Source organism: Musa acuminata, chromosome BXJ2-11, assembly GCF_036884655.1.
Source record: "Musa acuminata AAA Group cultivar baxijiao chromosome BXJ2-11, Cavendish_Baxijiao_AAA, whole genome shotgun sequence".
Taxonomy (NCBI): domain Eukaryota; kingdom Viridiplantae; phylum Streptophyta; class Magnoliopsida; order Zingiberales; family Musaceae; genus Musa; species Musa acuminata.
Genome location: NC_088348.1, coordinates 28,491,630 through 28,517,652, shown reverse-complemented (window position 1 = coordinate 28,517,652; position 26,023 = coordinate 28,491,630). Strand labels below are relative to the sequence as shown.

The 26,023-nt window shown below is 35.3% G+C and overlaps 2 protein-coding genes across 4 annotated transcripts; one reads left to right on the top strand and one right to left on the bottom strand.

Moving 5' to 3' along the window:
* Positions 1-1,380: 1,380 nt before the first annotated feature.
* On the bottom strand, positions 1,381-6,854 carry LOC103971825 (ribonucleoside-diphosphate reductase large subunit). 2 transcript variants are annotated; one of them, XM_009385956.3, is made up of 17 exons: positions 6,388-6,854; positions 6,239-6,300; positions 6,080-6,167; positions 5,463-5,726; positions 5,137-5,377; positions 4,981-5,057; positions 4,225-4,395; positions 4,051-4,143; positions 3,826-3,975; positions 3,630-3,716; positions 3,378-3,542; positions 3,170-3,289; positions 2,621-2,823; positions 2,390-2,539; positions 2,162-2,309; positions 1,976-2,059; positions 1,381-1,859 (listed from the first exon to the last, which is right to left on the bottom strand). In XM_009385956.3, the coding sequence occupies exons 1-17, from the start codon at positions 6,613-6,615 to the stop codon at positions 1,758-1,760; spliced, it is 2,433 nt and encodes an 810-aa protein (XP_009384231.2). In that variant the 5' UTR covers positions 6,616-6,854; the 3' UTR covers positions 1,381-1,757. The 2 variants fall into 2 exon arrangements, 1 of the variants encoding a protein (XP_009384231.2); XR_010492533.1 differs by lacking the exons at positions 1,381-1,859; positions 2,390-2,539 and having other exon boundaries at positions 2,162-2,323.
* A 2,525-nt stretch (positions 6,855-9,379) lies between these two features.
* Positions 9,380-25,066, top strand: LOC135587019 (nicotinate phosphoribosyltransferase 2-like). 2 transcript variants are annotated; one of them, XM_065133529.1, is made up of 15 exons: positions 9,380-9,678; positions 10,677-10,776; positions 11,343-11,462; positions 11,605-11,739; positions 11,827-11,888; positions 13,132-13,207; positions 15,860-15,961; positions 17,478-17,594; positions 19,516-19,574; positions 22,287-22,461; positions 22,841-22,975; positions 23,043-23,141; positions 23,659-23,767; positions 24,662-24,774; positions 24,852-25,066. In XM_065133529.1, the coding sequence occupies exons 1-15, from the start codon at positions 9,503-9,505 to the stop codon at positions 24,927-24,929; spliced, it is 1,656 nt and encodes a 551-aa protein (XP_064989601.1). In that variant the 5' UTR covers positions 9,380-9,502; the 3' UTR covers positions 24,930-25,066. The 2 variants fall into 2 exon arrangements, with proteins under 2 accessions (XP_064989601.1, XP_064989600.1); XM_065133528.1 differs by having other exon boundaries at positions 10,677-10,821.
* The last annotated feature ends 957 nt before the right edge of the window (positions 25,067-26,023 follow it).

Sequence of the window (26,023 nt, the reverse complement as noted above, 5' to 3'; positions counted from 1 at the left end):
ACTTTATGTGAAAAAAATTAGAAAATTTATTTTTAAAAGATAAAATAATATTTACATTATACATTTGCATTTATATTCAAAAAATTTTACTTCAACAAAGATAATGACATGCTAGAAAATATTTTTATGATTTTTAATATACCAATTTATAATCAATTATCATTGGGTTAATTATGTATTATCTCCTATAGTTAAACCCTTTTAGTATCCCGGTGTTAGACTTAAAAAATTTACATTTAAATCTCCATAGTTATTAAAATAAAACATATAGCTCTATTTATCATAATATTGTCAGTGTTATCAATGAGAGTAAGAAAATAATAGGCAAAAAGATAATTTCAACATTCCAATTACGTTTTCGGTGACAACGGATGACGACAATGCTGGAGGCCATGGGTGATTATGATCGATGAGAAGGAAGAGCAACGATAAAGGATGAGACGAAGGGACGGGATAAAGAGGGTAACACTGATGCCGATGCTCTACATCTGCATTGACGTCGTTGGGTAACTGAGTCGGCACCGACGACGCAGTAATCGAGCAACATTGAAGAAGATACTATATATATATATATATATATATATATATATATATTGGTTATCTTTTCTTTGTGAGCGGTTACTATCAACGAATGATATTTTGTCTTGGTTGATTTAGTCTCGTTGTTTTATAGCTTCTGATTGCTCAAAGATCAAACAGTTTGGATGGACACCCATGAACAGGGCCATGGTAATGTGTAATGATGGTTGAACAACATTAATAATGATAGTTGACCATCATTAAATATAGTTAAATGCATCAGTTTGTTATCTCTTTAAATTTTAAAAAATAATGGATTTTATTATTCAACTCGAGATGTTGCGTGAGATATGGTGAGAATTTCAATGAGGTCCCAATTGGTCATTTGATTAATATGGATATTGGATTTGATTTGTTCGATAGAACCTCCTACAACGTTTAAATTAGAGCTCGAGAAAGATCAAATCATACGGTTTAGAAATGGTGTTATCGATAGCATGTGTTCTTCTTGATAGCATCCAAGGAAATAGAGACCAAGACCTTTTCTAGGTTAAGCCTACAAGGATGAGATGATGCTTGCATTTAAAATAAGACGTGATGTGCATGTCATGCCCATTAACAATAAAGATGCTAATCATGTCCTTGGCATATGAAATTTAAGTTTATTGAACAAAGTTTTGCAAGAATTTTGTATAAAATATTACAAAAATAATAGGTCTGAAATCTTTAATAGGAATAGCATTAGAGAGGTCCCAACTAGGAGGAATGGTAGCATTGGAGTAAAAAAAATCTCATGTTGAAGCCATCAATGATCGTTTGTTCAAATGATTTATCATATCCATGAAGATTTACTGATGAAAGTAAACCCAGAAACCCAAGATTACAGATCTTGGGGAATTCCACAAAACACCAATACAAGATAACTTATGATTGTTGATCACACAAGTTTAGAAAGAGGGAGAGCAACTCCATGACATGCACCAATATTATATCATGTTGATACAGAGCTACTTACACAAAGCATTAAGTGTAGATAGTGGCCATAAGTAAATAGCAAAAGACCTAAAATCGCAAGCTCTTCTTCTATCAAGCAAATATAAAAGGAGGCCAAAAGAGCTTCAAAAAGGAGGCCAGGAGAGCTCCAGTCTGAAGATAACCGACCATCGGTACTTTTCATCATTCAATCGATGATTGAATCACCAACTAAGAGTATCCCTTCGGCTGAAATATGATACGTCCTAACTTCCACACGCCATGCACGCTTCACCATTTTCTAGGGAACAAGCAACTTGTGCCAGTTTGGCTTCCACATCATCATCCTCTACCGGTTTATTAGTTTTCTGCATCCCATCCATATATGGAAATTCAAGGCCAATACACTAACATACCAGAAATAAGTTGATAATCAAAGAAACATGTGATTTGCAACTTGATGTAATTCATGAGGAACTCTAACCTGGAGCAAAGAGGTGTCAACTGTGAACTTGATTGCATCGGCGGCAGCACGTGTACGCAAATAGTACATTCCAGTCTTTAAACCCTACATTTTAATTTAGCCCACACAAGTTCCTATTCATCATACTAAATAAATAGTTTTAAATGAGCAAATTAAGATATTTAGTTGAGAGTTAAAAGATGTCACCTTAGACCATGCATAGAAGTGCAATGACGTTAACTTTCCGAAATTGGGTTGGTCCATATGGATGTTAAGACTCTGACTCTGATCTATGTAGCACCCACGATCAACAGCCATGTCAACTAGAGTCCTTTGCTTAATCTCCCATACGGTTCTAAGGTCAAAAGTCTAATTAACATATACAGAAAAGAATTTTAGACAATATGAAGAAATAATTTGCTTGTGTTATCTCACTTGTATATTGCTTTCAAATTATCTGGAATTTCAGGAATCTTGAGAATGGAACCATCATCATAAATTATCTTGTTTTTGAGTGTAGGTGACCACAGACCCATCTCAGTCAAGTCATGTAGGAGATGTTTGTTCACAACAACAAATTCTCCACTGAAAAAATTGTAGTTATCATACATACATACTGACTGATGCTTTCAAAAATGAACAAAAAATAATATGTTTAAAGCATACCTTAGGACCCTGCGACTGTAAATGTTAGATGTGTATGGCTCAAAACATTCATTGTTCCCAAGAATTTGACTAGTTGATGCAGTAGGCATAGGAGCAATAAGAAGAGAGTTCCTGACACCATTTTTAGATATCATTTCCCTTAATGCAGACCAATCCCATCGGTCTGATGGAGTAATGTTCCACATGTCAGGTTGGAGAATTCCCTGGGCAAATATTCAATTAGAAATCTTCCAAGAGTTCAAGAAAATGATTACCATGATATAAACCTTCTGTCAAAACATATCCCTCAAGTGATAAATATAGCTTGATACAGCTAAAAGAACATTCCTTTCCAAGAGAATCCCGATTAACCATATCTGAACATGCATTCCTCCTATGTAAACTATAGTACTATAACATGCACATATTAGCCCTGCTTGCAAACAAGAAATGCAAAATGTAGTTGCATACAGATATTGGCTATGATGCTTTGAACAAGTTTTTAACAGAAAGCTTGCACCTTGAAGCAAATGAAGGAATACAAAAGAGCATTAGCTAATGAACCCAAACCTTGCTCACTGGACTTCCTTGATAAGTCTCATAAAAACCATCTTTCCTAGCAATTTCACAAGAAGCTCTAAGAGCATGGTAGTATATGGTCTCAAATATTGTCTTGTTCAGCTGCTGAGCCTGCAGAAAGCGTTAATAATTAACAAAAAGATTCACATCAAAAAACTAAAAGAAAAAAGAAAAAAATCACTTGGATGTCAACAATTACCTCGGGCGAATCAAAGGGCATGCCAAGTAAGATGAAAGTGTCAGCCAAACCCTGAACCCCAATTCCAATTGGCCTATGACGGAGATTCGATCTCCTTGCAGTTTCAATTGGGTAGTAGTTCACGTCAATTATTTTGTTGAGGTTTGCTGTTATTATAGCACTTACCTGCAAATAGAAGTATAGATGTTTCTTTAGGCATACTCTGGACTGTGGATGTATATATTTCATGAAAGTCTTAAAAATAGATCCTACCTCACCAAGCTTGTCAAAGTCAAAGTATCTGTTTGCCGACCCACTACTGCCAACCAGCTTGGATGGATGTGATTCTATCGGAACCCCCTGAGAGCAACTCATTAGAAAAACAAGAAATGTATTCCACGGAGTGATCTGATACCAAAAACTAGAATTCATTACTAGAACTATTGAGCAAGGATCCATGAGAACGCACCTTCTCTCTGATAAACCGAGATAAAGCAATGGATGCCAAGTTGCACACAGCTGTTTCCGTTGGACTAGTGTACTCAATAATCTCTGTGCATAGGTTTGAAGACTTAATTGTGCCAAGATTCTGTTGATTACTTTTTCTATTGCAAGTATCCTACATGTGTATAAAAGCGACAACATCATGATTCAGAAAATTCTTTTTAAAGATCATGATAATTTGATCCAGTACCTTGAAAAGCATATATGGTGTTCCAGTTTCAATTTGAGATTTGAGGACCTCAAACCAAAGATTCTGTGCTGTAACAACCTTCTTCGCCTTGCCCTAAAGTTCAACAATGGAAGAAATGACTAATAATATTAATTGAAATTGTTCAAGAATTTGATATTTGCAGGATAGACTCACTTCTTTCTCGTACTTAAGGTAGAGTTTCTCAAAATCATCTCCCCAACAATCAGCTAGCCCTGGAGCTTCATTAGGGCAAAACAAAGACCATTGTCCATTACTCTGCACTCTTTCCATGAAGAGATCTGGAATCCAAAGGGCATAAAACAAATCCCTAGCTCTATGCTCTTCCTGCAAAAGAACTTAAGAATTGGACTCCACAAGATAAAAATAAGTAACTCTCCAATAATTATTCATTCAAAAAGGTGTTTGATTGTTTTTTAGCTATTTGCAACCAAGTAAGAACCTTACCAATAAAACTAGTTATTGTAATGGATTGAATAACATGTTTCACATAGTGACTTCTATACTTTTTCCTTTGTTCGTTTGATTCAAGATCACATATGACCTTGTCTAAGGTATTATTTATGCACTTCTTACTTTGGATGAGAACAAAGAGTTTTAGTTTTTTCCCCTCTTAAAGAATAAGCAACAGCCATGAGAAGTACGGATGCAGATGCACATTACCAATACAATACAAATGTCAAATAATCAGGAGCTATAAAAGTAGAAAACAATAGGGCATGGATGCAACAACAAAAAAGGAATATATACAACATGGTACATGACAAAGTTCGACAATGTTAAATAGCTAGTAATATATCATCATTCATGACGAATAGTAAGTAACTAATTAACTAGGCATAATTAAAAATAATAATATTTTAACATAAGATGTCGAGGCTTCATAGAAAATTAGAAATTAAAGAAGCATACCTTTCCATGGTTCTTTCTAAGCTCAAGAAATTCATATATATCAGCATGCCAAGGCTCCAAATATACAGCAAATGCACCTATAAGATGAAGATCAGCAACACAACTTTTGGAATTGATAACATGAGAATAACAGTAAGTGAATTCTAACCAAATTACCCTTTCTTTTGCCACCTCCTTGATCAACATAACGAGCAGTATCATTGAACACCCTTAGCATGGGAACAATACCATTGGATGTTCCATTTGTACCACGGATATAACTTCCTGTTGCACGGATGTTGTGAACAGAAACGCCAATTCCTCCAGCTGACTTGCTTATTATAGCACACTCCTTCAGAGTATCATATATTCCCTCAATGCTATCTTCTTTCATGCATACGAGGAAACAACTGCTTAACTGACAAAACCCAATAAATAAATAAGCAAACTGAAGAATTAATGGTAATTTGCAAAACAAAAGAACAAGTCTAGCATTTTGGTACCTGAGGCTTGGGGGTGCCTGCATTGAACAAGGTGGGTGAAGCATGAGTGAACCACCGCTGAGACAACAGATGGTATGTTCCAATGACAGAGTCAATGTCATCTTTGTGGATTCCAACAGCTACTCTCATCAACATGTGTTGTGGCCTCTCCACTACCTTGCCACAAACTTTTAAGAGATACGACCTCTCAAGAGTTTTAAATCCAAAATAATCATAGTCAAAGTCTCGATCATAAATTATCTCACTGTCCAGACGAGCAGCATTCTGAAATGTTCGATTGGGTGAGTTAATATAATCTTACATTTTAATAATACATAGAAATTCAAGTATGTCAACTAACCATAACCCTAAGCAAACATGTCTAACATGAGAGGGAAGGGAAATGCAAAATATAAGCACTAAATGACGAAGGACAGATTGTTTTAGTTACATAATGTGTCATTCTAATCAAGTATCATAAGACTCGATCAACTAAGAATAGTTGACATTTAACCACAATGCATTGACTAATACATCAGTAGACAACAATTCTATGAGCAACATAGTCGCAGAATAAGATCTTTGGTCCAGAAAACAAACATTTGATATCGTTTCTTGCTTGGTAGCAAATCATTTACCTTCATAATTATCTCGTAAACATCATCGGCGATCAAGGGTGCCTCCTGTCCAGATCTCTCATTGACATGATGATACATCAGCTTAACCCTGCACACCACCATCATCAGAAAACATGGCCACAGACAAAACTAATAACTGAATAGATGATGATCGTTTACGTTTCCGAAAATGACTTCTTTGTGTTCTTGTGCAAATTGGAAACCGCAATCCTCGCAGCAAGCTAGGAGAAAATGGGGGAAAACGATTTCAGCTTTGCCGAACGAGAACAGATATAATAAAGCGACGATGAGCACGAGGCAGGGATTACCGAGGCGTAGTCGGGGTGGTTGGAGGTCATGGCGGCGGCGGTCTCCGCGGCGAGCTCGTCGAGTTGACTGGTGGTGACGCCCTTGTAGACACCGGCGCACACCTTCTGGGCGACAAGCACGGGGTCACAGTGCTCCTGGCTGAGCCCGTAGCTCAGCTTCTTAAGCCGCGCCGTGATCTTGTCGAAGTGGACGGCCTCGTGCCGGCCGTCGCGCTTCACCACGTACATGTCCAATCCTTCTGTGGGGAGTTCCGTCGAACGGTTGGATTGGAAGCGTCCGGGGGCGGTGGATGGGGCTGCGAAGAACGAGGGCGGCGGTCGATCGCGGATTTAAAGATTTAGGGCTTAGTGGTGGTGGATGTCTTGTCCGGGACGGCTGATAGGCAATTCTGGCGCCAATCGAGGCGTCCCACTTTAGCATATTGTGTGGTTTGAGCTCTGATGGCGCGGGTTTTGAGGAGGGGTGCGCTGAGTGCGTGGCCTCTCGAGGTGATGGAGATGGAAACCTTTTAATATCGAGAGCGGATCGGATCGAGAATGATGTTTCTTAAAATTGGATCCGGATCCGCTTAAACTACGTTAAGCTAAGTTTGATCGATTTGATATGATGAAATAGGTGTTCAGATATAATTTGAATACTATTTCATATTTTGATTTATGCCTAGAATATTATTATATTTAGTACTATGTTGGTTGAAGATGGATAAAACCAACAATTAATGGAGGGTCAAAGGTGATTCATAATATTTAAGTTTATTATTCAAAGTTCTTTTTTTTTATTATTGACAATTCTCTTGATCTTGATAATTTTATTAATAATAATAATATTATTATTATTATTATTATTATTATTAATATCAATTTTTTTCTTCCACATAAAATTTTATTTTGTTTTTTTTGTCGATATCATCATCAATTCAGCTCAATATTTGACACCTCTTTGTTTATTGTTAATGTAGTTAACGTTTATGTGAGAATCCCTTGATGCTCATTGCATATATAGTCAAATGTGATGTCGATCAATGTCATCTAACCTTACTCGGTATATATATATATATATATATATATATATCAATCATAGTGGTAATATAAGTGTGATATAGTTTATTAATATTATTTTATTATTTATGTTCATCAAATTATTTAATGATTTAAGAAACAACTTATTAATATAAAATGATAATGGAGTGTAACTTGTATCTCCTTAATATGAGGATTAAATTTTGATATTTTTATATTATCAATTCATCATTGAATTTTGTATTACTATCTTCAATTATTTTTTACTAGCATAATTTTTTAGATAAATAATAAAATAATAAAAATTAGTCATTGAATCCAAGTTGTTTTGTGAATGAAATACTCTTGCCTCTATAAGACAATCATAAATATATAAATATCTCAAGTTAAATTTACTATCAATCTAACCCTAAAAAAGAATTGTTGAAACTAACTTATTATTATCTTTGTTCAAAATATATAGAACTAACCTTAAAGTTTCACCCCGATTTGAGCTTAGAAGAATAATTTATTATACTCCTAATCATATTCATAAGACTAGAATTTCATACTTCAACAATATTATTCTATTGTGGCATCCATAGTAAGATGTATAAATATCATATTTAAAAAAATATAGTAAAAAAATAGAATTATGATTAAATCATTATGTTTACCATAAAATTTACCATTCTTATTGGATTTAATAATTTTCATGTTTTAATCTAATTATTTTTTAACTTAAATTATGCTTACTTAAATGTATCAATAGCTTAGGATCTTATATAAATAAGATATAGATAGTCAAATTTCAAGAACTTATCTATAACGGTGATAAAGATATCACTCTATAAAATAAAAATATATGGAGTAATCTATAAATATAAGTCTATATATAATATCAGGAAGTTTATGAAACTTTCATGCTAATATTTTATTATAGAATAGTTGCTAATTCAAAATTCACATTAATGTTATATACATCATCATTCAAAATTTTATAACCAACCTTAATTGTTCTTTAATTTTTGAGTTAAAATAATTTCATACACATTATGGATAATATAAGTTGAAACATCAAAATCATTCCATCAAGTAATAGAAAGTGACATTCATAATAATATTTGATTTGAAACATACAAATATCAACTTATATTTTTTCCTTTCTAATCAAAATTTATAGTTTTTTTCAAATAATCTTCTTTACCAGACAAGTAGCACTTTAATGTGAATATTTTCCTATATTATTGTAATTGATAATATTTCAATTAATACATTCATTAAACAGAGAAGAAACTAAAATTATGGTGAGTAATTTATTTAGGATAATTGCTCATAATTGGTTTATCCACATCCAAGACATGTCAAAAGGATAAGTATGACATTTTTTAGGATTATTACATGATATATATGATTTAAATGTGAATCTACTCAAATTAGATTAAAAATTATTAAAATAGTCTAAAAATAGAGAAAAAATCAAAATAATATATTTTTATATCATATTTGCCTACTATATTAAAATATTGAGTCGAATTAGGTTAGCCTTTTAGCATTGTACTTATAAATAAACTGATCACACTAGATTATAAAATTTGTAACACTATACAATTTGTAAAACTCATAGTAGACATTAACATAGAGTGAAAATATAATATAAGTACTTATTCCATTTGTTTTTTTTTATTTTTATGGATTTTAGAAACTTTTAGAAACTAAGTCGATATATTTTCGTATTGACACTAATATCGTGTGTAATATAATTCTTCTACAACTACAATATCATAAAATATAACCATTTTATCTTAAATTTTTATGATGAAATAAAAAAATAGTTACTCAATTATTATTTTGTAAAATATTTAATTATAATTGAAGGAAATATGAATCGGTTTATTCATCGAACCGGCGGTTCATTCCATCGGTTTAAGAGCTTTGATGGGTAAACCGCGGGGCAATTTTTTGTCCCATCGCCGTCTCCCAAAAAACGACCGGCCGAACTCCAACCGCGCTATATTATGGTTCTCCGTCACTACCACGCGCGCTTGTTCTTCGCTTCACTCCCCTTCTCCTCCTCATCATAAGAATCGGAACCCTGGAAGCGGGAGAGGGCTCGATGGACTCGATGCAAACCGCCACCGGACCGAGGGCTGGTGAAGCGGGAGGCGAGCGGGGGCGAGCGGTCCCGCCGCGGCCGACGAATCCGATGGTCACCCCTCTCCTCACCGACCTCTACCAGTTCACCATGACCTACGCCTACTGGAAGGCCGGCAAGCACCAAGATCGAGCAGTGTGAGCTTTCCCTCTCTCCCGATTCGTTCTTGCTCTCTCGAAGTTGATCGGTTGTTTATCTTGAACCTTTTTGATCAACCTATTGAGCTGTGAAGGGTTATAACAGATTCAAAATATAGTGGGTTGGAACTTGGAATTGCGTACAAATAGACCTAGGTGGACCAGATCAACTTCTCCAAATGTGGGGTTTGGATATTTGTGCTTTGAGAATCGGCTTACTGTCGTGGAAGAGCCATTTAGGAAGGCTGGATGTTGTTGGAAATCAATTTACTGAAATCGAAAACTGGCCTGCATATCATATGTGTTTTGATAAGTTCATTTGGTTTTCTATAATGTTTGCATAATCGCTGAATTACTTTTCTAGGTTGGTGCTTTGCAATACTTAAAATAGTGAGCGTAAGTCATTGCATGCCATGTGGTACATGAGAGTGGTCTCTGCATGTCATATGCTCTATTTGAGCATAAAGTCTGAAAACCTTGTGATGATATTTTATTTTCAGTGGCAAACTGGATCATAGTTTAGTTTGGTTACCTTTACAAAATTGTAGGAAAATACCATTCACATAAAGATACATGCAGATGTGTATGTCGTGGAGGATAACAAAAGTCATGGTAGCACTAGGACACACCTGTAATTTTTACGTGAGTTCATGGTTGCTCGGCAAGCAATTTAAATAACAGGGTTTGAGTAACTTCTGTTTGATACTATTTAGTGGCTTATTTTCTCTGCCAGAGGACTTGTATCTGAAATGTATATTGAATTGGTGGGGTGGGAACGATTACTTCCCTGACATTGAAAATGCATATTAAGTTGATTAACTGCAACTTCTTTGGTATCTCCAATTTTCCAATCATACATGTCATCGGAGGTTTCCTGTAAGAGTCTTCTGCAATGATTTGTTGTGTTATGCGTTCACCATGTGAGTTGAAATTCTTCTCACAGATTTCAGGGTTATTAAGGTTTTGTCATATGATCACATTATTTGCAAATTTTGCAGGTTTGATCTGTACTTCCGGAAAAACCCCTTTGGTGGTGAATATACTGTATTTGGTGGTCTCGAAGAATGTATACGGTTTATTGCTAATTTCAAATTTGAGGTGGATGATATTTCTTTCCTGCGATCTGTCATGCCCACATGTGAGGTAATTTGCTTTTAGGAAGTTTTCCATATGATTGGCTGGCCAATTACACCATCTCCCTTTAAATTAATTCATCCTCTAAATTAAGCATATGGCTAATAATCGGGAATCACTAGGTCTTCTGATCGTCTAACTGATCTATGTTCTTTTCATGAAGGAACTTTATTGAAAGGCCTTAGAGCTAGTTTATAATGAAAGAGATGGTAGTTAAAAATGAACGATAGAGTAATATGGCGACACTTTATACAAAAACATGGCATTATGACAATTCTCATGTGATATAGAATATCAGAAAAATAATTTCTTAATGCTCCAAAACACATGTTGTACTTTTCTTTTCCATATTAATATATTGTCTTGTGACATCTATGAACAACTTCACTGTGATTATTCTGTTTGGTGTAATGGTAATAACAAGCAGAGTTTTGTATGTTTAACTGGGTTTTGGTTCCATTGTGCCACACACTTTGCTTGTTATTTGTTATTCTTTATGCCAACTTACAGTTTATGCTTTCATTTTGTAGGATGGGTTCTTTGAATATCTCAAGGCAATCGACTGTAAAGATGTTGAAGTTTATGCAATTCCTGAGGGTTCTGTTGTGTTTCCTAAGATTCCCTTGATGAGGATTGAAGGACCAGTTGCTGTAAGTGCTGTTGAATAATTATGTGAAATATGTAGATATTAACTATTTTTTGTACATTAGTTGTTTGTTCAAAATTATTTATTCTAGGTATGATGGCATCAAATTGCTCCTTTAATATTTTGCATGACATCTGAATTTCCAGGTGGTTCAGCTGCTTGAAACACCATTTATAAATCTTGTTAATTATGCCTCTTTAGTTACCACAAATGCTGCAAGGCACAGATTGGTCTCAGGAAAATCAAAAACATTACTTGAATTTGGACTTCGACGAGCACAAGTCGGTTTTGTTTTCCTTCTCATTGTTGTTCATTGTGTGGATTTTGCATCTTCATAATTTCTTTTTTTTTTTTGATATGATGCTTAGGGGCCTGATGGAGGAATAAGTGCCTCGAGATGCTGTTACATGGGAGGATTTGATGCAACAAGGTTTATTATGTTAAACAGTGAATTTTGTATCCTAGTGGTCTCATCATTTAGATATTTAATAATTTTGAGTGAAAATTATCTGATGTTTCATTCTGATCTCTGGATGATCAGTTTGTTCTAAGCTGAATTCTTATTGCTAGCCTCAGTGTGATGCAGTCTTACCTGCCCTAGTGAGTCAATGGTGATTGTAAACGTAGAAGGCAAATGCTCTGCACTACGATAATATGTCTACTTGTTTATAAAGAATCTCAAGCTTAATCTCTCAATTTAGATGTCAATTCTTTTAGCTAAGTAATTTAACAGACTAATTCTCCTAGATAAGATTAGAGAGTGAGATTTGGTACCATGGTAATAGTGCTCCTTTGGACTTGGTTGAACAAACTTTGAGCGACAGAAACAACCTCCCTACTTTCAGGGGTAAGTATGTTTGCGTTGACCGTTAAGATCTAACAAATTTAATCAACTCAAATATCTTTTTTGGAAATGAGTTCAAGAAAATACATCATAGTGATGAATTGCTTGAAATATCTTTTATAAAGCTTACATTTGACGAAGAAACTTATCATATATGAGATAACACATCTCACACACTTTATATTATGGTGGATAATGTATAATCTCTTCATATGGCAATAAAAAACGCTTTTTCATATGGTGCATAAGCTCTAGCAGGGTGGCCTTGCTTGACTGTAGCATGTCCTTGTAGTCCTGTGCCTGAATAATGTTGGTCTTGGTCTGTTCTGGATGGAACCCCAGGCCCAGGTATTAGGTCATTTTCTACTAAGGGGAGAATAGGTGTCTAAAGGATGATATAAAAGATATGGCACAAGAGCTAAATTGGATCTCTGACAGTTTGTCAACCTTTGAGATTTTATTTTTAGGTTGATAATTGTGGCAAAAGATTTTAGTGGTCTCATAAAGGAAATAGCTGTAATTGTGCTTGACAAAGTACCATTTCACCTCTGCCTTTTCTGGATCTGAATTTTGCAAACCTTTAATAAGGTTATGTTCCTTTGTCATATTTATTTCATCCAGTTGACTTAGATAACGGTTCCTATTGTTTTCATACTATGTATTAACATGCAGATGATTACTTAGTTCGGAAAGAACAGCATGGTGCCTTTATGCTTGTTTATGTAATTGGCATATGTTAAAAACATTATGACATTTTAAATTTCACTTTTTAGGAATGATCATTTACATTTAATGAATTTTATAATGAAATTACTTTAGCTCATGACAGTAATGTTGCGGCTGGAAGGTTGTTTGGCATACCACTTCGAGGAACTCATTCACATGCCTTTGTTAGTTCGTACATGGTTAGTGAATGTGAAACGATATGTTTTTTTTTAATATTTTCACATACAAGTCCCTGTGTTATTTGTTTATAGAATTCCCATGCCTTCTGATTCATCTCGCTCCTAAAAGTTCTCCAAAAAATTGAAACACACTCCCACATATTAATGTCCACCTAACAGCCATTTTTATCAATGTTATTATATACCCTTGACGCTAAATACACGCTAAATACACTTTTCTACTTTATACCTTGAAAACACAGTTTGTATCATGGGAAATGATTATTCAGGTGGAATTTTCTTAATCAGTATTAAGTAGAAATTCTTTGTTTTTAATATAAATAAATTTGTAATGCTCTAGTTCAGGATACATCAGCAACATAAATCTTGCTTTCTGTGAGAGAGGCAAAATCTTTTCATTTGTAGTTAAAAGTTAAAACTATATGACATCAAGCTCTAATCTTTTCAACTATTTTCATATATATATATATATATGAGTGGTTAATTGTAGTCTTGAACAAGCATTTTACTGTTGTTCGTGGAGGAGCAGTAACTGGCAATTTTACATGGACAATCAATGCTGTAGAGGTATTATGGTTTATGAGTTGAAGGTGGTATTGGTGATGATTGTCTGATAATAGAATATGATTTCCAGCATGCCCATGACTAGATGCGAAATCTATTGCTTAGTTCTATCCATAACTGACTATATAATTATTTCTAATTTATTAGGGTCTTTTGTAAATGGAATTGATAACTACCATTAGGATGCAATTATTTTCCAGTCTTGGCAGAAGCCTTTCATGGGTTTCTTGACCTTGAAGATGATTTGAGGATGGTCTTGAATTATGGGATGGATAAGATGGATAATCAGGAGAGGACATTCTTAAGGTTGCATTATAGATCCAAGTTTTAGTTCATCAGATCACTGAGGTGATTGATGAAGGGTTGTAACATACTAACATGTGTTCAGAGCAAAATTGGTTCAGTTTTCGTTTTTAACATCTGCTGAGCTTCTATGACGATGTTGGAGTGGTCATATCACGTATGAACATTAACATCATGATCTTAGTCATAGGGACATTTGCTAGCAAACATGTCAGGGGCCCTACACTGCTTGGGTTTAAGTCTTCAAAAAGCTTCAGGGGTCAAGCACTGTTGACTATCTCATGAGATTATATTAAATCTCAAGGGTTGAGTTTCGTTTTCTAAAGTTCAGGTAACATCTAACAGACCATGTTTTATTTTAATGCCCTATGATTGGACAGTCCATTTGGTGAGGATTGAAGAGAAATTGCAATCATGTGATCTAAGCTAAGAGTTTAAATCAATGCTTGCACCGGAAAGGATCCTTGCCATTAATAATTAAGGATGATGCTTAGATGAGGACTAATACACAAGATTTGCTTTGACAAATAGCAAGGCAATATGAATATTAAGTTGAAAAGCCAAGTGGATTGCAATGGTAGAATGTTAATTTTGATGGTATTTTTTTGAACACATCCAAGTTTGCTGCTAGTTTAAGGTTTAAGCATGCTAGAATTCATGCTTCAGGGTGAATGGCAATCCAAAGGATTACATATAGGGCTGGTGGGGGCATTGGGGTAAGGATCAGTTGTCAGAGTGATAGGACGAGACATAGATGGTTGTTATGTATCTGGAATTGATGAAAAATATAGTCTTGGTCAGCCATGGTCAGCTGCTGAGCAATCTTCCTTTTAGGAAACTGATGGAATGGATTTAAAATATTGACTGTTATAGGAAAAAATGGATTGCTGAGAATTTCCCATGGAAGAATTTCATTTAAGTGGTGAAGGATTCATTTGGGACTTCTGGGTTCTTGACACTCTTCTTTAACTTAGTGAAAGATCGCATAAATCCAAGTGTGGACAAAATGCATAGGGAATATATCATAAATCATCATGCATGGGCAACAACGATAGTAGAGTCAATTACATGTCAAGATGTAACTGAATTCATATGTAACTTCCTATGTGAGTTATTTTAAGCTTATGGACCTTGTTGAGAGGAAATTTATATACAATTTGCTGTTTGTTACATTATGAAGCAGCTTGAGTAAATTGGTACTCGTAATATAGGATGGATAGGAGTGAACCTGAATAGATCCATGGTAAATTCATCTCCAAATAGTGACTGATTTGCCGCTCATTTGATTGCCAATGAGCTTCCAGCAACCGAGGGAGAGCTATCAAAGGAGGTGAAAAAGATAGTCCTGTTTATACAAAAGAAAATTACATGAATTGTCTCGCTGAAATGAGGTGCACTCCTCACCTTGTGCCTTGCATCCAGGCTTCAGGAGTTTTAATGCCTCATTGTGCCTCAAGCCTTTGAATATACTCGTAGTTTGAGGTACACAAGTTTGCAAAAATATTCTATTAGTTGGTGCAAGCTTACTTGTTTAGTGGTTGACGAAGAGCTACAGTTTAGAGTTTTGGTTACAAATTAGCTTTACCTTGGTGTAACTGAGAATATATCAGAAATACACTTATCCTTTTCAGAGTAAATTCTCTGTTCTACAAGTCATTCCTTATAATTCCTTTTTATTCTATATGTTTTATCTTCTTTCTTCTTTATTCCTCATTGCTATAAGTATTTTTTCATGTTAATTAGTATCAGTCGTTGTATCAGTTATTCTAACTTGTGGTCTTTTAGGGTCCTGATGAGATCACTGACAAAGCACTTCGCAGACGAGATGGCTCAAGCACCTGTCAAGATTTTGTTTCTCTGGTTCAGACTTGGCTTAGTAAAATTCAGGTGGTTTGACTTTTTTGGTTATAATTGGCATTTTTGTTTGCAAATTGTATGTCAAAAGCTCATGGTTTCACACTTTCACTATATGTCATCAACACAAATGATATTGCCTGTTCAAATTTGACATGTTACTTGCTGAATCTTAAACAATATCTTGCTTACTGCGTGTCAAGTATTTATTAACAATTTGTTGATGAAGGTGTCTTCTTATTATCTTCAGATCATCTGCTTCCTGGACTTAGTCTTACCAGTTGCATATTAAAATAATATGTATATAGTCCTTGTTTGCTGTTTTATTGGTGTACTGGAAGGTTACAAACAGTTATAACATCCAACATTGCTGATATTCAATGAAAATAAATGACCAAATGCGAGATCTCCTTGTAATACTTGTTTCATGATCTTTAGAAATAGGATTGACTGGCATCCTTTGCTAAACGAAAAGAAATAAACAGAGTTTTCCAGTGTGTTTGATGATATTTTTTTCTGCTCCTTATGCGACTGCATTTATGCATGTCTTAAAAAACAAAAAAAAAGATTTCTTTTTTTTGTTTTTTAAGAATTTTGCTTTCTATGGTTTAATTAAAAGTGATAGTTAACCTAGGGCAAATCTGAATTGTACTTGAAGATCAAAAGGAATGGCACCGGAAAGAAAAGGATGAAACCTGAAACAGAGATTCTGCACTAACAAAAAAAATTATATATGAAATAATTTATTTTTACAGTTTATAATTAGCTGCACAGACCTCTAACAAGCACTCTAGGTATATTGCACCTTTCATTCAGACTAATCATTTGGTGCAGGTTGTTTCTTTCTTAGTCTACTACTCTACTTATTGCCAATTTCATGTGGAGTAAAGCTGGTGCAGCAGGAAAGCCATGCCTGCAAGTGACTCTATTTATGTTAGTCTTGAACAGGGATTAATTTTTGGAGCATGAACTGAACCACTGAACCTTGCACCCACTCTCTACCTTGTGTTGGACATCAAGTAACCATTTCTGGGCACTTATTTCAGTGACTACATTGTCCCACTAATATGCAATGTATGATCTTCTAATATACATTCTCAAGAACCCCAAGGGATGCAACTGAATTGTAACTTAGGCATACCTGCTTTCTAGTCTTTGATTCAGCTAGGTAAGCTATGAAAATGGGATTTTAGTACCAGGAAAGATTATTGGCAATATTAAAAACCATTGTTTTACTCTAGAATTCTTTGCATCTTTGTGGAACTGAGACTTTTCTCACTGCTTATATGAGGAAAATAAACCATAGCAACCTGCACATGCTTGTTCTCTGCACTAAAACTATCTATATTAGTCTCATAAGTTCTTCCCTAGAGAAGATCCATCGATACTCATTATTCTTTCTTTTTTTTAGTGCATTAGCCATAATTAACTATGTGATGTGCAGATTCTTTCTCTGTTTATACAGAAGAGTATAACCCATCATTAATCTATCAGCTTTTGTTTTGAATTTGAATATTTGGTGGTCAAAGCTGTTCTTTCATGATTTCAGTGGGCAAATTCATTTGTTGGAACTTTTGGTGAAACAAATCAAAGTGAGCTGGCAGCATTTACATCATATGCTTTGGCTTTTCCAAATAGTTTCCTCGCCCTTGTAGATACATATGATGTAAGTAAACTGATATTGGTCATTTTTTCAATTTATTCTGATAACTTAGCAATTTACTTGTTAGTTATTGTTATTGGCCACATGTTGTATTCACAAATCATTTCCAACTGTTATTTATATGTACTGTGAAGTGCTTTAATTAAGCTCCACATTTAATGCATTGCTGTAATAGTTGTTGATCTTGCTTGTATATATATCCTGGCATCTATCTCAAACTCTTCATTAGCAATGCACAAATTCTGACATTTTTTTAATGTGCAGCTTACTTTCCTGAAAGAGGAACTCTATTACTGCCGAGTAGCAGAAAAGATGCTATCTTGTTTATCAATTTTGCTGATGAAATGGAGTAGTATCTAAGACATAACATGATAAGTAAATTGACATTCTTGCCAAGTAGAAAAGTGAAATATTCTATGATGTCAAAAATTGCTAGGAATTAGGATGACTAGAAAGGTTGAGTTTAGTATTTGACCAAAAGCCTGAGTTTGACTATTAAATTTCATATATCTATAGCACAGCATGGTTCGGCATTTAAATCTGAGTCAATTGATTTTTTGTTTATCTCTATTCAGACATGGTTGGATCTACTGTTTTAATGTGTAGATATGATGCAAATTCCAAAGTATAATTTTGTAGCAAATATAGCCATAGCAAGTTTGCATTCTATTGAGAGGTGCAATTGAGGGGTACATGTGCTGATTCGCTCCATGTATGAACAACAAGGCAGTAGATGCAAGGTTTTATGAATGTTTTCTTGGAATGACTCGCTGAATTCTTATAGGTCTTAAGTTTTTAGGTACTTTTTAGGTGTTTCTTACCTTAAAAAGTTCCTACGTAAGTACCTTACAACCTGATGCCTGACTTGTTTGTGTTTGAGTGAGGCTGGTATTCATAAATATTTTATGAGATTATTTGCTGATTTGCCTTTATAATTTATAATATTTTAATGTATTAAATTCAGAGGTTCAGACTCCCATCAAACTGAGCCATGAAGGTTGTTTCCTATTGTTGCTTTAATATCATGGCTTCTAAAGAGTAATATCTTAGAAGTAGATGAAATCGCAACCTCTAAGATTTAATTTAGGTTATATAGTGATGTTCAAGATTTTCTGCATAAACGTGTCATACGTGTCTTCTCTGCTGACTATTTAATGAACATCCTGTGAATGTAACAAGGTTTCCAACATCATATGGTTTATACCGTGTTCAAGGAGGATGGCTTATTTAATCAAGATATCACATAGCAAGATGAAAAATGTGTTAATGTGATAATAAGAGTAGAACAGATAGATTTAATAACAAATACATGGGGTGATGCCACATAGTCCCTGATTTGGTTAGGATTTGGTGAGCCACATCCTCATAGAGATCGAAAGCCTCGTTTCCTCATGGCATCTTTCGGGGCCCATTTCAAAAGATGACCATACGGGTCATGGACCAGAGCATACAATACACAATGTGCTATTGAATCGGAACAAATGTAGATATCAGGGATATAAATCACATGACTCTTAAACTGGGAGGCCATAATAATGCCACATTGTATAATGATTAATAAAAGAGGTCATGGTATGTTAGCAATTTGTCAAAGGAGACCAGGATTGGACATTGCACAAATTATTCAAAATCTGCATTATTACCAAAGCTAGTCCACTGAATAAAATAATTGGTGAATGTTGATTCTTGAAACAAAGCCATTTGTGTCAGTTTTTGATGGTTGTGGACCATGGTTGTTGTTTACACATGTGATTGTAGACTTGATTTTTAATGTGATTGTAGAGTAACTTAACAATCCTTATTAAGAGGGCACTGTATCCAACACCATTTTTTGGTGCTAATGACTTTTGATGCCAATCTATCAGATGTATTTTTTTGGCTTATCATAATAAATCAGCTGAATTTTTGTGTATTTTCTTATCAGGTTATGAAGAGTGGAGTGCCAAACTTCTGTGCAGTAGCTTTAGCACTTAGTGATCTGGGGTTAGCTTTGAGCCTTCCAGTTTCAAATAATTTTTTTTCACAATTTTCTACTGCATACACTTATATATGTATACTATACTTTATATATTCTCATTCGTAATTTGAAATTTGAATCCTTCTAGTCCATGTTTGAGATTTTTTAGTTTCCACATGCAGGTTTTATTTTTTATTTTTTGCTTATTCTTTTACTTTCGAGCATCAATTACAAGTACCTACTGGATTCGTGAAGTACACGGTGCAATTTAAGTCATTTTAAAAAGCAATGTGGAGTCATGTGATTTATATATGTCAGTTTTCACCTCCCTAGAATTTTGTATTATTTTGTAGCTTTGATCTTATTTTTGAACATCATGGAGTTTTTTGGTATTTGATTGTTTGCTTGTTAATTGTTGTAAATAAATAATCACACGGTCACAAGCAAGCATTAGGATTGCAGCTTTGTGTATTCAGAATGCCTTGAGTCTCGTAGGCAATTGGGTGACATAGATATTGTTAATGAAAGTTATGTTGGGAAATCTGATCAGAGCATAACATGCGCAGCGGAAGAGCAGAAAACAAAAAGCACAAATTTCCTAGAATAAGTATCTCGTCGTCGTGCGAATATTGGTGCACATAACGCGAAACCGAAAAACCACGCGTATCAAGTGAGATTTGTGACCTAGCGAGATCGTATATCCTTGTAAAATCCCAGATCTGTAGGAGTAGATGAAGGAGGTCAACTGTCCTCTCTAGTAGTGATCCACACGGTAGATGCGGCAAAATCGCTGCACAATCTTCCTCTCCACGTGCATCACGTGATCGGGCCGACCCTTCTTGCTATTTATAACTTTATATACCCTCAATTGGGGTTGTCGGCTGAGGAGGAGAGAAGAGGGAGGCGAATGGGAGGGGCAGCCAAGAGGTGATTGGCTCATACCATCTTTTGGGCCCTCCTATTTATAGAGGTTCTTGCCATAACCCTAATGGATCCTGTCATATTGGGTACTGGATCTGTATCCAATTACCTAAGTCTCTTGGATTAGTGGATCTCTACCCAATAATCCTTTATTGGCTCTTATTGGATCTTATCCACAAGATCCAATAATTTAGGGGCTTACTAGATATCCAATAAGATAGGGGCTCTAACGAATATCTCATATTTGAACCTCTATTCGTCGTAACACCTACCATATGTGTATGACCCTCTAGGCCTAATATCGAGCTGGTTGTGAGTCGTATATGTTAATACTCCTTCTGACTCAGTGAATTATTATCTTCATAATAATTCACTTAATTCATCGACTATGGATGTACTAGGCCACTACGCCATAGTCCCCAGACGATACAAGGAGATCCAATACATTGGACTTGTCTGTTCTTAGTTATCATGTATCTATAGTCGCTTATCTATATAATATCCTAGAAATCGTATACCGGGCATGGTGCTGTCAGGCCCATACGAAATCTACTCGAGTCTCGCTTTAATTAGATTTTCCCGGAGAACTCTTTCTCTCTTAATCTGAATGACCCTGGCCAGGGATTTGCCTGAGTAAGAACACATAGAATATTCTTCTCATGACATCGAGAGCGGATAATCCTCTATCGATACTCAATTACCCTCGTAACGTTGACTACCACTCCTGATGGCCGGTTGTGCTAAATCTGGAACTTCTAGACATATAAGTCCGATACCAAAGAGTGGAGCACTCATACAAGACATCATTGATGTCTCAAGTTTAAGAACCAGACATAACTATGACCATAGAATCGTTGTCTGACAATGAGGTATCATCAACCATCCAACATTCCATGAGCGGATCAATCAGTGAACTTATTCTCCAATGAGCACCTGCACTGTATCCCCAATGTCCCCACACAAGCAGCTATGAGACCAGCCACCACCATCATATGAACGAGTACAACACACCAGTCTGTCATGTTATCTTGATATCCCTCTCAAGTAACCTATGATCGGGGTTATTTATGGTCTATGTTTAAAGGCGAATCAGTCTTATTATCATGATTTTATCACGATCCAATTCCCATTGCACAGATCCATGAACATCACAATATATACAACATACAACATAAAATGAGAAAATATTAATAAATAATAATAAGTAAAAAGACTGTGTAGCGTGTCATACATGTCATTACTCACGTGATTGGCTTACAGGACACCTATGACGAGCAAGTCAAGCTTGGAATAGGGTCCGCCTGTTTTGAACGATGATTAAAGCAGAAAGATCTTTGTTAGGTTGTTGTATAAATATGGAAAGTTTCTTGGAGTTATCTACTAGCAAGACAGTTGACTTCCACCTAATACTCATGAAGTCTTATGCAATACTGGGTGAAATGGAGTGAAGACATGGGTATAGAATTAATAAGTTGCATACGTAGAATTGTATTTACTTTGTCTAGGGAAGTTGATGATGTTGGCACATTTAAGTTCTTTATTTCTTAACTCTTTTCTGGATATAGCCGGTTACTAATTACAAAATTCATGAAAAGGTGTTCAGACTCTGCATGGAGTTCAAATTTTTAATGGATTAATTCTTTTTGTGTCATTAATTTATTTTCTTTTACTTATTTTACATTCTTTTCCCACTTTATCTGCAAATTATACTTGGTTGATATTTCTATCCTAACATTCAAGATTATATTCCTTATGCTCTTATTGGTAAAATTACAGTAACCTAATTGTTTCTGATGACATTATAGGTTTTGATACAGGTATAAAGCAATAGGAATTAGGTTGGATTCTGGAGATCTAGCGTATTTGTCGACTGAGGCTCGGAAGTTCTTCTGTGCAATAGAGGAGGAATTTGGTGTACTTGACTTTGGGAAAATGAGTATCACAGCTAGCAATGACCTCAATGAGGAAACCATTGATGCCTTGAACAAGCAGGTGATTATCTTGTAAAAAGCTTGTCCATTGAGCTAGAGCCCATTGGACAACCTGCTGAAATAGAGGGCTTATTCCTTTCATTTTTGAATCACCATGTGTTGCTCTTTTGGTTGTATGTCTGAATCCTCTATTTCAATTTGTTTCTATTCAAGAGTAATTCCTAAGTTCCTGTCATCTTAAACCTACATCATTGTCGTTCTGTTTTTTTTTTTGTATTCATGCTGCACACTTTGTCATGTCAATTTTTTCGGTCTTAATCACAATTGCAGGGTCTTTGTAGTTAACATATTTGAACATGGTTGTATTCTTCTCAACCTTTTGCGGCTTCCACATTTATACCATGCTCTAATTGATGAAAACTATCTAAATCTGTATGCAGGGTCATGAGATAGATGCCTTTGGAATTGGTACTTATCTCGTTACATGCTATGCTCAAGCTGCTCTTGGTTGTGTATTCAAACTAGTTGAGATAAATAATCAACCTCGAATCAAACTTTCCGAAGATGTTACAAAGGTATCATGGTGTACTAAAACGTAACTTCTGTGATGATTTTCTTATCAGCAACATTTCCTTTTTCTAGGTCTCTATACCATGTAAAAAACGATGTTACAGACTGTATGGAAGGGAAAGCTACCCGTTGGTGGATATAATGACCGGGGACAATGAACTTCCACCAAAGGTATCATTTAACTTTCTGCATTGACCCAATTGCTGAGCTTTAACATTTTATCTTTGGGCTTCATTTTGGTACATGATATTTCTCAGTATGAACTTGTAGAATCTCCTAGCAAGTATTATAATCAGCTTTTCTGTAGGATCATAAATTGCAAAAACTCGGTGAGGCAGAAACCTATCATCTGTAGGATTCCTCATTTTGAAGCTGTATTGTTAATTTTTTTGGTATGCTAGGTCAATTGACATAAATCTAACATTTCATATTTTTGAGGCTTCATGCTTTTTAAATGATGTTTCTCAGTATGAACATATACAATCTCATAAGATTAGTACAACAATAAGCTTTTCTACAGGAACATAAATTGCAAAAACTTACTGTCAGAAGTTCAACTTATCTGTGACTTTCTAATGTCGAATTCCTTTGTTATACAATTTGACTTCTGTAGGCTTTGTCTGATTGAACTTTTGGGAATGCTAGGTTATGTGCATTATTAACTCTATTGTTTTTTTCCACTTAACAGGTGGGAGAGAGGATTTTGTGTCGTCATCCATTCAGTGAATCTAAGAGGGCATATGTTGTGCCCCAACATGTGGAGGAGCTGCTCAAGTGCTACTGGCTTGGAAATTCAGGTACAAGCCCCCCACGCTCCAATGTTCACAATGGAGTATGTGGCTGCTATTTCATTTACAGTTAACAGCAAGACAACATGAAAAAATAGCTAAAATGATATTTGATTCTAAAGCTCAACTAATATACATGGATTCACTTTTTCAAGTTAATTTGGATTTGTGAAAAGTGGGATCTTTTGTATTGGACTTGAGACAATGCCAACCCTTTAAAGAGTACAAGAGATTTCTTTGCAATAGAACTTCAGAGTGTCATGTCTTTAAAAGCTTCTGTTTGGTATGCAATTGAGGTAAAAACTTGCATTTAACGTTAGGGCAATCCATTGCATAAGAGGATAGGGAAGCTTCAGTGGTCCAAACTTCATCCTGAAAAGGGACATTTAAAAAGGCTACATCTCGACTTTCTTCTTTTTCATATCTTGTATCTGAAGTAAAAGATCGTCTTGTTTAATGAACATACACAAAAATCTATATATCAACTTTGTTAGAAAGAGAATTAGTTTGTTAGGCTGAGATATATTTGGTGGATATCTTTTCCTAATTAAGTAATTTGTTGAAATGTAATCTTCTTACTCTTAGACTAACTTTGCCATGACAAAATAAGAGAAGAAAGCAGTACTTTGTTTCATATATTGCATCTCCTTAAAGTAAATTGAAATGCAGTGGTTATTACTGTTTGGGTAAACGCTAGGAACTTTTATCCGTTTATGATGCATAATATTTGTGAGCAGTTATTAGTTATATTTAACCAAATGCTCTCATGGCTGAATGATTTGTTTTTGGATTATTGTTTTGGCATTCGCTCTCTCCTTGGCAGTTCATTTACATGAATGATTAAGAATGATAAAAATGACAAGTAATGCAATGATCCACTGATTTGGTCTTTTGTTCTGGAAGACAAAACAAGAGCAGAGCTGCCTTCACTGAAGAAATCCAGAGAACGTTGTTTGCAGCAACTAGAGCAAATGAGACCCGATCACATGAGGAGATTGAACCCAACACCATACAAGGTTGTCTTAGCTTTTCCCTTCCACTGTTGCATTATCATCGTATTGAATCTGGACTATTGACACTCCACCATGACCAGGTAAGCGTGAGCGCCAAGCTGTATGACTACATTCACTTCCTCTGGCTTAACGAGGCACCCGTCGGTGAGCTGCAATAAATGGGTTTATTGAATAGCCCTGATCTCGGTGAACATTAAAAAACTGCATCTTCTATAATAATAATAATAATAATAATAATAATAATAATAATAATAACATCAACAATAACAAAATCTCCATTCTGATAGCAATAATGAATAAGAGACTCCGTTCGGTAAGATATCCTAATGCTTAGCGCACTGTTGCACGCCTGATAAGTCAGGCCCTCGAGTTCAAGTGCGTGTAAGAATATATATTAATAATATAATGCTTATGCAAGGATATTAGTATAAAGAAAAAAGGATCATCTATTTATTATCAAGTTTGTATTAATTTTGTTTTATCTTCTATGAATCTTCGCATGTAAAGCCTGTGTAGACGTCCTCATCATGGAACCCAAATCTGGCACATGAATATAACGGACGGGTCAACTTGAGCAGGTCGTGACCCGGCTCGCACGCTCAAGTGATGGTGGTTCTTCCACCTCTTGGGTTAATTGATGTCACGTGGGAGCTGGGCCGTTCAATTATGGCTCCGAGCGTTGTTTCCGGTGCCATTCTTGTCTCCTCACATGACCCTTCGCCAGTATCGAAGGGTCCCCGTCTCGAATTATGTCGAGTGTTAAACCATATTGATCACAGCACCATGGAACGAGGAGGTGCCCGCGGTGCTCCTCTCACGCACGCCGTGCCGGATCCTCGTAGCTCGTAATCAACCAACTCGAAGAGACTGCTTAATTTGCCTCGCTTTTTTATATGATCTTTCATCTACTAGCTAAACCCATTGCTTTTAGCTTATAACATTAGCTAGTAAGAGTTCTCCGTTTTCCTTCTGGCTGATCGGTAGTTATTCAAAAACTTTAATGTATAATTAAACTCTTAACGTATTCTCTCTCGTCTTTTACCTTCACTTTTGAGCTGATCGGTTTATTGATGCTATGATATATATTATTTTATATTAATATATTGACACATGATACATTAGGATATATCGATCAAAACTCGGGTGATATATATATATATATATACCGTTTATATTATACCAACTCGGATGGTATAATAAACATTGTTTACGAGTGCATGATGAGATATTGTGTCTGGGACCAGAGACCGAA

Coding starts and splice junctions, on each gene's coding strand:
- LOC103971825 (XM_009385956.3), bottom strand. CDS start 6,615: ATGTACGTGGTGAAGCGCGACGGCCGGCACGAGGCCGTCCACTTCGAC. Junction 6,168..6,238: donor AAGAAGTCATTTTCGGAAAC/GTAAACGATCAT, acceptor GGTGGTGTGCAG/GGTTAAGCTGATGTATCATC. Junction 3,717..3,825: donor CTCGGTTTATCAGAGAGAAG/GTGCGTTCTCAT, acceptor AGTTGCTCTCAG/GGGGTTCCGATAGAATCACA.
- LOC135587019 (XM_065133528.1), top strand. CDS start 9,503: ATGGACTCGATGCAAACCGCCACCGGACCGAGGGCTGGTGAAGCGGGA. Junction 11,740..11,826: donor TTGGACTTCGACGAGCACAA/GTCGGTTTTGTT, acceptor TATGATGCTTAG/GGGCCTGATGGAGGAATAAG. Junction 13,208..15,859: donor CCTTTGTTAGTTCGTACATG/GTTAGTGAATGT, acceptor GTGGTCTTTTAG/GGTCCTGATGAGATCACTGA.